General features: G+C 42.7%; 3 protein-coding genes and 1 long non-coding RNA gene across 5 annotated transcripts; 3 read left to right on the top strand and 1 right to left on the bottom strand.

Moving 5' to 3' along the window:
* The first annotated feature begins 1939 nt into the window (after window positions 1-1939).
* Window positions 1940-2485, top strand: LOC140355761 (uncharacterized). The gene is made up of 3 exons (XR_011926021.1): window positions 1940-2068; window positions 2139-2335; window positions 2404-2485. It is a non-coding gene; the product is annotated as an uncharacterized lncRNA (long non-coding RNA).
* Window positions 2486-2567: 82 nt separating this feature from the next.
* LOC140355760 (cell division cycle protein 20 homolog) lies at window positions 2568-3492 on the top strand. Its single transcript, XM_072440414.1, has 4 exons — window positions 2568-2818; window positions 2899-3024; window positions 3104-3221; window positions 3299-3492. Exons 1-4 carry the CDS (start codon window positions 2621-2623, stop codon window positions 3475-3477), a joined length of 621 nt encoding a protein of 206 aa, XP_072296515.1. The 5' UTR covers window positions 2568-2620; the 3' UTR covers window positions 3478-3492.
* Window positions 3493-3959: 467 nt separating this feature from the next.
* On the top strand, window positions 3960-5974 carry LOC140356567 (proproteinase E-like). The gene is made up of 7 exons (XM_072441598.1): window positions 3960-4013; window positions 4081-4252; window positions 4330-4455; window positions 4790-4926; window positions 5480-5622; window positions 5689-5841; window positions 5910-5974. The coding sequence occupies exons 1-7, from the start codon at window positions 3974-3976 to the stop codon at window positions 5925-5927; spliced, it is 789 nt and encodes a 262-aa protein (XP_072297699.1). The 5' UTR covers window positions 3960-3973; the 3' UTR covers window positions 5928-5974.
* A 203-nt stretch (window positions 5975-6177) lies between these two features.
* On the bottom strand, window positions 6178-9647 carry wrnip1 (WRN helicase interacting protein 1). 2 transcript variants are annotated; one of them, XM_072441596.1, is made up of 7 exons: window positions 9009-9647; window positions 7981-8175; window positions 7618-7856; window positions 7056-7276; window positions 6747-6902; window positions 6587-6666; window positions 6178-6517 (listed from the first exon to the last, which is right to left on the bottom strand). In XM_072441596.1, exons 1-7 carry the CDS (start codon window positions 9612-9614, stop codon window positions 6239-6241), a joined length of 1776 nt encoding a protein of 591 aa, XP_072297697.1. In that variant the 5' UTR covers window positions 9615-9647; the 3' UTR covers window positions 6178-6238. The 2 variants fall into 2 exon arrangements, with proteins under 2 accessions (XP_072297697.1, XP_072297698.1); XM_072441597.1 differs by having other exon boundaries at window positions 7633-7856.
* Window positions 9648-11140: the final 1493 nt, after the last annotated feature.

Below are 11140 nucleotides of genomic sequence, written 5' to 3'. Positions count from 1 at the left end.
TGAAATAATTGGAAGCTGCAGTAACAACTCGCCTGTCCTGTTTGCCACAGTAAACAGATTAACAAACCCTCCAGCTCAGCTGCCGTTAGAACTCATTTCCACATCCAAGTGTAATGAGTTTGCATTATTCTTTAATGACAAAGTTCAGGGCTTTAAAAATGCTATAAATCCCACAATGCAAAAAATTACCCTAAAACCACCAAGACACTTAGAGCTAACTCACTTTGCACCAGTAACTGACAAAACTGTCCATGAGATCATCACCAGTCTGAGTTACTCTACATGCTGCCTAGATGTGTTACCCACCAGATTTCTAAAGTCTGTGCTGAACAGTTTGTTACCACCATTCACTCACATAGTTAACATGTCGCTTCAATCTGGAACATTCCCAATGTCTTTGAAAACTGCGGTCATAAAGCCTCTCCTAAAGAAGAGCAGTCTTGATGCCCCAGTACTGAGTAATTACCGGCCCATCTCTAATCTGCCATTTTGGGGCAAAGTCCTTGAAAAGGTTGTTTACCAACAGCTCACAGATTTCCTCTTAATAAACAACTCATTTGATGTTTTTCAGTCAGGTTTTAGACCTCATCACAGCACTGAGACTGCTCTTGTCAAGGTGACAAATGACATCCGCCTGAACACTGACACGGGCAAAGCCTCAGTCTTAATTCTGTTAGATCTGAGTGCTGCTTTTGACACTGTCGATCATGGGATCCTCTTACAGAGACTAGAGGACTGGGTGGGCATCACTGGCACTGCCCTAAATAGCTAAAGTCCCATCTGGAAAGCAGGAAGTACTTTGTTGAAATTGGGAGCTGTGTCTCAGACCACATGACCCTGACCTGTGGAGTGCCCCAAGGGTCAGTCCTGGGTCCCCTTCTGTTCAACCTCTACATGTTGCTGTTGGGTCAGTTGATACGCAGTGAAAATGTGTCCTATCACAATTATGCAGACGACACTCAGATCTATGTTTCACTATCGGCAGGTGACTATGGACCAGTAGATTCACTCTGTCACTGCATCCAACAGATCAGTTTGTGGATGCAAAACAACTTTCTCCAGCTGAACTCAGACAAGACTGAAATAATCGTTTTTTGGCCCACAGAAACAAAGAGAAAGTGTTAGCGGTCACCTCCAGAGTCTCGCTCTAAAACCTACAAACCAAATTAGAAATCTGGGGGTAATAATGGACTCAGACTTGAACTTTAATAGCCACGTCAAATCAATAACATCAGCAGCTTTTTACCATCTAAAAAACATGGCCAAAATCAAAAATATAGTGTCTGAACCAGACTTGGAGAGACTTATCCATGCGTTTGTCTCCAGTAGATTAGACTACTGTAACGGCCGCTCACTGGCCTCTCCAAACGAGCTGTAAAACAGCTGCAGTACATCCAGAACGCTGCTGCTCGGGTCCTGACCAGAACCAGGAAGTATGATCACATTAGTCCTGTTCCTGCACCAAAGTACATCTTGGATATGTTAGTGCCATATGAACCATCTCGGACTCTGAGGACCTCAGGGACCGGCCTCTTGCTGGTGCCCAGAGTCAGGACAAAACATGGGGAATCTGCGTTTCAGTTTTATGCAGCTAAAATCTGGAACATTCTTCCTGAAGATGTGAGACAGGCTTCTACTCTGACAATGTTCAAATCTAAGCTAAAAACAGTTTTGTTTAGCTGTGCATATGACTGAAAGGATTTTTTCTTTGCACTCTTCTCTTTTGTTTGTGATTTTATTAGTTTAGACAATCAGTTGGATTGATCATTTTTAATTTAGTTAATTTTATTGTATTTCTGTTTCTGTAATTTCATGCATTTTTCCTGCTGTGAAGCACTTTGAATTGCCTTGTGTATGAAATGTGCTCTACAAATAAACTTGCCTTGCCTTGCCTATCATTCTATAAATGCAGGTATGTTGAGTGTATGACACTGTATTACAGGCTACCAAAACAATTGGAAGGTTCTCTACAGTCAGACTACAACTCCTGTCTCAACCAGAAAGACTAGATACATATCCTCAACACCTGACAAAGTCTTGGATGCTCCTGAGCTCCGTAATGATTTTTGTAAGTAAAGTCTCAAACTTTATTTCATTTGTTGATGCATTTTATCAACTTTTTATTATCTACATTCCAGATCTAAATCTTATTGACTGGAGCAGTCGAAACATGCTTGCAGTGGCACTTCACAACAACGTTTACCTGTGGGATGCAAATAACGGAGATGTAATTCTCCTAATGAAGCTTGAGAGCGAGGAGGATTATATCTGCTCTGTGTCCTGGACCAAGGAGGGAAACTATCTTGCTATTGGTACAAGTGATTGCAAAGTTCAGGTACATGCAATTATACTCTTAAGCACAATAAATGTTGTTCAGGAATGAATTACCTTTTTGTGCTGTAGTTGTGGGATGTTGTGAACCAGAAAAGTCTTCGCAGCATGGCAAGCCATACAGCCAGAGTCACTAGCCTATGTTGGAATGACCTCTATTCTTTCAAGGTATTGTAAATGTACTACCCTTCTTCCCCGTTTAACATCTAAACCTAAACTATGCACTTTTTATTATCACTTTTGTTATAGTGGCTCTAGATCAGGACACATCCACCATCATGACGTGCGAATGGCACAACACCACAGGTTCACTCTGACCACTCATTCACAAGAAGTATGTGGGCTTAAGTGGTCACCTGACGGCAGATACCTGGCCAGCGGCGGCAATGACAATTTGGTGTGTGTGTGGCCCCGCGTCTCGGATGGTGGTCTCAGCAATGAGAACCAGCCTGTTCGCTGTTGGAGTGAACACCAAGGAGCAGTGAAGGTCTGCTACTTTTTCTTTCTTCTTTTTTTAGTCTTTGTTAAAACTATTGTAGATATCAACTCTGTCATTTATTTTTGTAGGCCTTAGCTTGGTGTCCATGGCAATCAAATATCCTTGCATCTGGAGGTGGCACAAGTGACAGACACATACGCATCTGGAGCGTCAACAGTGGCTCTTGCATTAGTTCAATAGACTCTCAGTCACAAGTAAGGCTTATGCTGGCAGTAAATCTAACGTACAAATGCTGCGAGAGGAAGTGCTCAAATTCAATGCTTTTCTTTTCAGGTTTCTTCGCTTGTATTTGCACCAAACTATAAAGAATTGGTTTCTGCTCATGGATATCCCCACAACAATGTCGTTATCTGGAAGTACCCTTTATTTACGAAGGTGGCAGAGCTCAGTGGTGAGTCATTTTTAAGAAACTAACTTATTGTCTGAATGTTTGTTAAATATTTACCTTTTTTCCATTTTCATTTTTAGGACATGGGGACAGAGTTCTAAGTGTAATTCTAAGCCCAGACAACTCTGCAATGGCGACTGTTGCTGGTGATGAAACTATTCAAATATGGAATAGCTTCAAAGTGGATCCTGTTAAAAAGAAGGCCATGGACAGAATGCTCAAACCAACCACCACTGGCTTGCACCACTCAATCCGATAATGAGTCTAGGCTATTTTTGTTCCCCCCCCCCCTTTTTTTCCCCCTCACAATCCTTGTTTAGGCCATTTTGGGTTTCTTTCACTGTTCCTTTTTAAAATTTTTATTGTAAATAGTTTACTGGATAATACATGTTTCTCTCCTCCGACTCTTACGTTTGCATTTTCTTGCCTATAAACCTTACTGTGTAGCCTCAACAAAGACCAACTTAACTGTCTGGGTGTAACCTCTGATTTATAATTTAAAGTTACTGTAATTGGAACGACTAAAACTTTAAACACAGCACACAATCTGGTATTTACAAAGGATAGACCCATAAATGAGACATCTGAATCATATCTGAAGGAAAAACAAACATTCAAATCATTTCATACTGTGTATACCAGCACAAACATTTGAGGTTTTGAGGACACAGTAACCAGCTGCTGAAGAGGAGGAAAAATCCCATGCTCTGTCGCAAATAATATTTCTACCACCACTTTCCCACATTGGATTGGAAATGGAGCTGGCACTTGCTCTCCTGCTGAGCGTAACAGTTGGTAAGTCCATCTATACTCTTATTTTGTTGAAGTTTGATATTGCTTAATGGGGTTTGTTTCGCTCCAGTGCGTGGGTGCGGTGTGCCCAGCGTTCCACCTGGCACAGACCGGGTGGTGAATGGAGAGGAGGCCCGGCCGTACAGCTGGCCCTGGCAGATCTCCCTCGAGTCCTTCTTCCCCACGTGTGGTGGGACCCTCATCGCTCCAAACTGGGTCATGACGGCCGCGCACTGCATCACGTAACGCAGAGCTCATTTCTACACAGGATTCAAGACGGCTGGTCGACCAATTGTTGATACTGTGATCCAACCTATAGATTCCATACATATCGAGTGGTCCTGGCTGAACATGACATGGATGAAGTGGAGGGCCCTGAGCAATCCATTAGAGTAGAAAAAATGATCACTCATCCTAAATGGAATAAAAACTGTCCATCTTGTGGGTAAGTACATGTAAATCAAGCGTCCTACTATTCAATAAGTGTGCGGTGCAGTAGTGGAAGTAGTACTCATGTTTGTTTGAGAAGCAATAAAGTATAACACGACAAAATATACTTTTAGAGATTTTGAGAGCTATTAAAGCGTCAAAAGTTAGTGTCTGGAAAGAAAATATTTGCTGATTTCCCAATTTTACTACCTGTTGTTCATTGTGTAATTTTGTTTGGCCAAAGTTGTGACGTTAACTCAAAACTACTTCTACACTGCAAATGTGTAATAACAGACATGTACGTGCAGCATTCAGAAAGAACTTTGACTCTGCTTGTTAACTTCTTGTAGAAATGACATTGCCCTGCTGAAGCTCCAGACTAATGCTGTTCTAAATGACAAAGTGGAGCTGGCCTGCCTTCCACAAGAAAACAGCTCCCTCTCTCACAACTACCCGTGCTATGTCACCGGCTGGGGTCGCCTCTACTGTGAGTCAACATCTTATTTCAATTCAGCCGACAAAGTCCTTGTTCTTTTACTTTTTCTTTTCAGGGTTTTTACAGGCTTCAGCAGATCAAATTTAATGCGTTTGAATGCTACATTTGAAGATTTTTAATGCTACGAACTGTCAAAACAAAACCTTTATGTGTTTTTAACCCCATCTTTTACATTTTACGCTAGTATTAACTAGATTGGAGTAAATAATTCCAGTAAATATTTGATTAATGCCAAAAATATAATTGAAAGAATTCTCAGTAAAGAGTTTTACATAATGTTGCTGGGATGTGAACAGGAAGAAAATGTGTTATGATAACATCCTCAAAAGCATGAGTGAAGTCTGTAATTGGAAATTGAGTTTGGGTATAATTCCTAATCCTATAAGTGATTATAAGACATGTGGCCAAAGAATCTGCTTTTTAGTGCTTGTATACATTTAGAAAAATGTGTTTTCAAGCGAAATCCTTTTTTAGATTTAGTGCTTGTGAGAGTTGAATATTATGATTTGAATGCTTTTAAAGGAAACCCTTGTGTTCCATTTAGCTGGAGGTCCTCAGGCATCTAAGCTCCACCAAGCGCTCCTCCCAGTGGTGGAGTATAGTGTCTGCAGTCAGAGTGACTGGTGGGGCAGCTCTGCTAAGACAACTATAGTCTGTGCGGGAGGAGACAGCAAGTCAGCATGTCATGTGAGTCATTCTACTGTGTAATATACTGACTGACATGACTGTAATATACATGTCATGGTCTTTAAGGGGGACTCCGGAGGTCCACTGAGCTGCCAAGGCAAAGATGGGAAATGGTATGTGGAGGGAGTGACCAGTTTTGTGGATGGAGCCGGTTGTAACACACCAAAGAGACCCACAATGTTCACCCGTGTGGCCTCTTTCATTCCCTGGATTAGAGAGGTGAGGACAGACACAAGGTTATCCAATAAAAATGACCTATTGTAACCTGTGGTATTTGTGTTTTTTAGACCATGGCTGAAAACTGAAGCTGAGGACATGAAAACTCCCAAATAAAGATCTTGAATGCAACTAATTAAGTCCTATATATCATCCATTTATATATACACAAATAGATTTGCTATATCAATCTTTTAACTGCTGCTATTTTATTGTTGGTTAAAATAAAAAAAGGTTAGAAAAAAGGATTACAAGTTTTACAATATATGCCATTTTCTACCATACATATAGATTATTATTTAAGTACCTTTTATTATATATATGTTACTTTTTTTTAAATTTATTAACACTTAATTTTTCCGCACACTTTTTTTCTAGTTTTTCATTCTATAAAAGGATGTTATTCCGAGGGATTCCAGGTAAAGAAGTCCATATCCTTCAGTTCTTGTGGTAAATACTCCTGCTCGACAGGCTCTCTGAAGGCTGGATTGTACTTGTAGCCTTTAGCGTAGCCCAGTTGTTTCATGAGTTTAGTGGGTGCGTTTCTGAGGTGAAGAGGCACAGGCGGCAGTGGGCCCTTGTGGTTCCTCAAACAGGCTTTCACATTATTATAGGCTTTGTACAGATCCACTGACTTAGGCGCTTGTGCCAGGTAGACGACACACTGGGCCAGGATCACCTAGAAGAAAAGAGGCAAGTCATTTTCTATATCAGGTCTGAAAACGAATTCCTCCGGCTTTAAACATACCTCACATTCAGGCATCCCAATGAAGTGACAAGCCTGGAAAGCAGCGACAGCTTGTGGAAGAGCCAACGGATCCGCCATACCTAACAATGTAGTAAAGCCAGGTGAACGATTTTATCTTAAAAAGCTTGGAAAACACAACAGTAGCACAAAATGCACATACCCACATCCTCGCTGGCAAAGCGCACCAGGCGGCGTGCCACGTAAAGGGGGTCCTCTCCGCCCTCCAGCATGCGGCCCAGCCAGTACAGGGATGCATTCTCATGGGAGCCTCTCATGGACTTGTGCAGTGCAGAGATACAGTTATAATGCTCCTCTCCTGCATCACAAAACAGCTTCACTCAGGGATTCACAATGTGCTTACCTTGTTACTTGTAACAACAAACTGAACCCCTCTACTCCCGTGTAATGGTGTCATTACATGTTGTTACATAGTAACTGGTACAACAAAATGAAGTTCATTTGAACTCACCGGCTTTATCATAGAGGATATGGGATCGCTGAAGGCCCTCTTTGACATGCGCCTCCTTCACCACTATCTCCACAGCGGAGCCGCCTTGTAAAGTCTTACTCTGGGCCAGGCTCACCTGAGCTTGGACTGCCAGCTGGAGACTATTGAGCCCTGTCCTGGCGTCACCATCACACAGATAAGCTAAAGTGTCCAGCGCTTGCTGCTCTATGTAAATCACTGGCCTGAAAGAAAAGCAGATTTACACATATTTACAGAAAGTAGCAAGAACACAAGGTTATTGGGGTTTTCCTTTCACATTCCTTTTACGGCATAGTCGGTAATACTTTTGTATATTAACATCTGTATGTAGATATATGCATATTAATTAAGTATTCATCTGTATGCTTCATTATGATGTATTAACTTGACCGGAATGTACTCGAAGGAAGTAGAATTGTTCATATAAAATAACAAGCAAAAATACAAAAAAAGGCTGTTAGAAAGACAAATGTATTAATGTAATAATAACATGAGGGGAATATATTAAATCTGATGTCTGAAAACCTGAATGTGGAGAACTTACTGTTGTCCATCTGACTCATGTGGAGGTATGAGACTGTCTGTATCTGGTCGCAGCACCCCGAGGCCCAGCGTGTCCACAGCCCGCTGCATTATGGAGCCCATGGCCTCCACAGACAGTTTCTCCAGCACCAGCACTCTGCAGCGGCTCAGCAGGGCAGCGTTCACCTGGAAGGACGGGTTCTCTGTGGTCGCCCCAATCAGGGTTACTGTCCCATCTTCTACATGAGGAAGGAACGTGTCCTGCAAAAGGTGAAAGTAAATACATCGAAGTAAGGCAACGGCAAGAGTCAAAATTGAATATACTATATAAACAACTTCTACATTTGAATAGGTTTGAGTTCATTTCAATGGTTCAATACTGTACCTGCTGTAATTTGTTGAAACGGTGTATCTCGTCGATGAAAAGGATGGTTTTCCTCTTGCACAGCCGGAGTTCGTTTTGAGACTGTTTGATAACCTCGCGGACTTCATTTGTGGACGTGCTGGTGGCAGACAAAGCTACGAAACGCGATGTCCCCTTCTTCTTGCTAGAGCAGGCGATTATGTGAGCTAGAGTAGTCTGAAAAACACAAGGACAAAGATGTAACCTTCTACAAGTTACTCAAGTTCAACTGGGCTACATCTTGCTAATGAATATGGAATAAGCCTGGTCCAATAAAGCCTGGTTTGACACCTCAGGGGTTATTAATACTGTATTGTGTTATTAACAAAGAGCAAACTCAGCAAATGTCAAATTGTGCCTCAGCAAGCAAGTGTTATAAGAGCAGCCAGTAATCTAATGCAATTCATTTCAGTGTATGTTTGAATATCAATTTGTAGGGACGAACAGAAGAAAAAATGTATAAACGACATACGGCACTCATGTAAATCAATAATGACATTTATCACATAAATAGGACTTTACTGAATTGCAATAGTTCACCTTGATCTATATTATCCATTTTAGAGTATAAGTATAAGACCAAATGGTATAATCTAATATAATTAATATATATATATATATATATATATATATATATATATATATTGAACCTACTATTTTTTGCATTGAAACTGAAAATAACATAAAAAATCTATCTATTGTTAAGCATTGTCTAGTATGTTGCTTCATCTTTGTTCTTTGGATCAAAATTGTGTTTGAAATGCTTTGAAACATGTGACACCACTTCACTACAACCAGCTCTGTACTAAAAAACAAATAAGACAATATCATATTTGATTAAACCTGGGTGACTTTGTAAATACAAGATGAGAATACTTTTATGCCAGTCCACAGAGTAAGCTATAGTTGCTTGGTGCAGTGAGTGGCCCAACAATCACAATCAAGAATCAGTGCTGAAGACACGTTGATTTATGGGGTCTCAGAAGTATTTAGACTATTTATTTACGCACCTTTCCACATCCAGGAGGCCCCCACAGGATCAGAGACGGTATTTCCTGAGTGTCCAGAAGTGACCTGAGTAATGTATGCTCTCCAACTACTTTATTCTGACCGAAGTACTCCTCCAGTGATTTTGGACGTAAGATTTCGGCCAGGGGCTTGTCAATAGTAAACAATGCCCTCCTTGCCAGATCTTTTGCTACTTCTCCATTTGTTTGGCCCTTCTTCTCATTCCTTTGACCTGCGACCTCCTGCTCAGGGTCTTCCGTCAGCCCACGTTTTACGCCTTTACTGACCGGAGTCACGGGGTTTGGTTTGGCGTAGAGCTTTCCTTGTCGTTCTGATGGTTTGCTTATGTTGGACTGAAACATAGCGAACATCGGAGTAGAAGACGACGACGAGGATGAAGAAGACGTCTGGAGCGTTTCTCCGGTCCGCGCTTTCTTCACCGGAGGAGCGCTTTCGTCCGCCGTCATCGGGCTGGTATTTGCGGTACTTCCGGTTAAACAAACGTCCAAGTGCCTGTTGATCGCAGATTGCTTAAAATCTTTCAAACAAACGGGACATTGCACCGATTCTGGCGCAGGATCCACGGAATTGGACGCGTCTTCCGCCATGTTTGTTCCCGCGACACCTTTGACCCCGAGTCACGTGACCACAGTTCGCTTGTAAACATTATTCTGCTAGCTCCATGGATCTATTATAATATCTGGATAGGGTACGCCCCCTCTGCCTCTGGCTCCAAATTGAGTAGTGGCCACTTCGCAGAATGCAGCCTTTTGGTCGGACCATTTCAGGAGTTCGGCCTCTAAAATTACCAAACATGCTAAATTGTTTTTAGTCTAAAAATAAAATAGAAGGAATTTCACTCTTCAACTGTTTCTAAAATACTTAAAAAATACATTTTTAACCTTCCGGTGAACGGTGTACGCGCACCGAGCGCGTACGTCACTCTCATGAACGAGCCTCGGGAGAACACGTGACGGAAACTAAACACAAACAGAAGAATGTGACGAGACGAGACCACGATACACGTAAGTTGTGTTTGAATGTCATTCCTCACGTTTCACACATCGTTGGGGGATGATTAAGCGGATGCATGGGGTTGAGCGCCGTCGTGGGACCCCGGTCCTAATACTGAATGGTGTTGAAGCAGTCAGCGACGTTGACAAAGCTGAACTGTTGGCCAGCACCTTTGTGTCGGTGCACAGCTCTGACAATCTCTCACCTGCGGAAAGGCACTACAGGGAGAGTACTTTGGCCCAGAATTCTGAGCTGATTGGGCACCAGCCTTCGACTCAAGATGACCTTGACCTTCCGTTTAGTTTGTTTGAGCTAAGGAGAGCACTTTCTAAGGCGAAACAGACAGCCCCGGGTAAAGATGAGGTGTGCTATGACATGCTCTCTCATTTGACTGATGACACGCTTGGGCTAGTCCTGGGTCTTTTCAACCGTGTTTGGGATTCAGGTTGTGTTCCATCTGCGTGGAAACAGTCTACGGTGGTGCCGGTTCTGAAGCCGGGTAGGCCAGCGTCTGACCCTTCAAGTTATAGGCCGATTGCCTTGACGTCGCAGCTCGGGAAAACGATGGAGCGCATGGTTACCGAGCGGTTGGATTACTTCTTGGAGAGTCAGGGTTTGCTTCCCGCGCACCAGAGTGGTTTCCGTAGGGGCAGGAACACCATGGATTCCGTGTTGTGTTTGGAATCTGATATCCAGCTGGCCAGGGCTCAGAAAGAAAAGGTTATTGCGGTGCTCTTTGATGTGGAGAAGGCGTACGATATGGTTTGGAAGGATGGGCTCCTCATTAAGCTGCGGAAGTGTGGTGTGAAGGGTAAACTGTTTAACTGGGTCCGGAGCTTTCTGTCTGGCCGGCGTATCCAAACCAGAGTGGGCGCTGCTTACTCTGGGGTCTATGGGGTGGAGAATGGGATCCCGCAGGGGAGTGTGTGTAGCCCTATCTTGTTCAATGTTATGATTAAGGACATCTTTGACGACGTGGATGGGTCTGTTGGGAGGAGCCTTTATGCTGACGATGGCGCTCTATGGGTGAGAGGGAGGAATCTCCGGTTTTACGAGGCGAAACTGCAAAGGGCAATACAGCAGGTGGAGCAGTGGACCCTGAAGTGGGGGTTTAAACTGT

This window comes from Eucyclogobius newberryi, unplaced genomic scaffold, assembly GCF_026437365.1.
Source record: "Eucyclogobius newberryi isolate DKJ021-1_F unplaced genomic scaffold, fEucNew1.0.hap1 SCAF_12, whole genome shotgun sequence".
NCBI classification, from domain to species: domain Eukaryota; kingdom Metazoa; phylum Chordata; class Actinopteri; order Gobiiformes; family Gobiidae; genus Eucyclogobius; species Eucyclogobius newberryi.
Note: the sequence above shows the minus strand (reverse complement) of the source record. Positions and strands in the feature narration are given on the sequence as shown.

What these genes read in the sequence shown, in the direction of transcription:
- LOC140355760 (XM_072440414.1), top strand. Translation starts at nt 2,621, where the DNA reads ATGGCACAACACCACAGGTTCACTCTGACCACTCATTCACAAGAAGTA. An exon ending in AACACCAAGGAGCAGTGAAG is followed by an intron (nt 2,819 to 2,898) that starts GTCTGCTACTTT and finishes TTATTTTTGTAG; the next exon opens with GCCTTAGCTTGGTGTCCATG. An exon ending in GAAGGTGGCAGAGCTCAGTG is followed by an intron (nt 3,222 to 3,298) that starts GTGAGTCATTTT and finishes TTTCATTTTTAG; the next exon opens with GACATGGGGACAGAGTTCTA.
- LOC140356567 (XM_072441598.1), top strand. Translation starts at nt 3,974, where the DNA reads ATGGAGCTGGCACTTGCTCTCCTGCTGAGCGTAACAGTTG. An exon ending in ACGGCCGCGCACTGCATCAC is followed by an intron (nt 4,253 to 4,329) that starts GTAACGCAGAGC and finishes TCCAACCTATAG; the next exon opens with ATTCCATACATATCGAGTGG. An exon ending in ACAGCAAGTCAGCATGTCAT is followed by an intron (nt 5,623 to 5,688) that starts GTGAGTCATTCT and finishes ATGGTCTTTAAG; the next exon opens with GGGGACTCCGGAGGTCCACT.
- wrnip1 (XM_072441596.1), bottom strand. Translation starts at nt 9,614, where the DNA reads ATGGCGGAAGACGCGTCCAATTCCGTGGATCCTGCGCCAGAATCGGTG. An exon ending in GTTTCAACAAATTACAGCAG is followed by an intron (nt 7,857 to 7,980) that starts GTACAGTATTGA and finishes CACCTTTTGCAG; the next exon opens with GACACGTTCCTTCCTCATGT. An exon ending in CATGAGTCAGATGGACAACA is followed by an intron (nt 7,277 to 7,617) that starts GTAAGTTCTCCA and finishes CTTTTCTTTCAG; the next exon opens with GCCAGTGATTTACATAGAGC.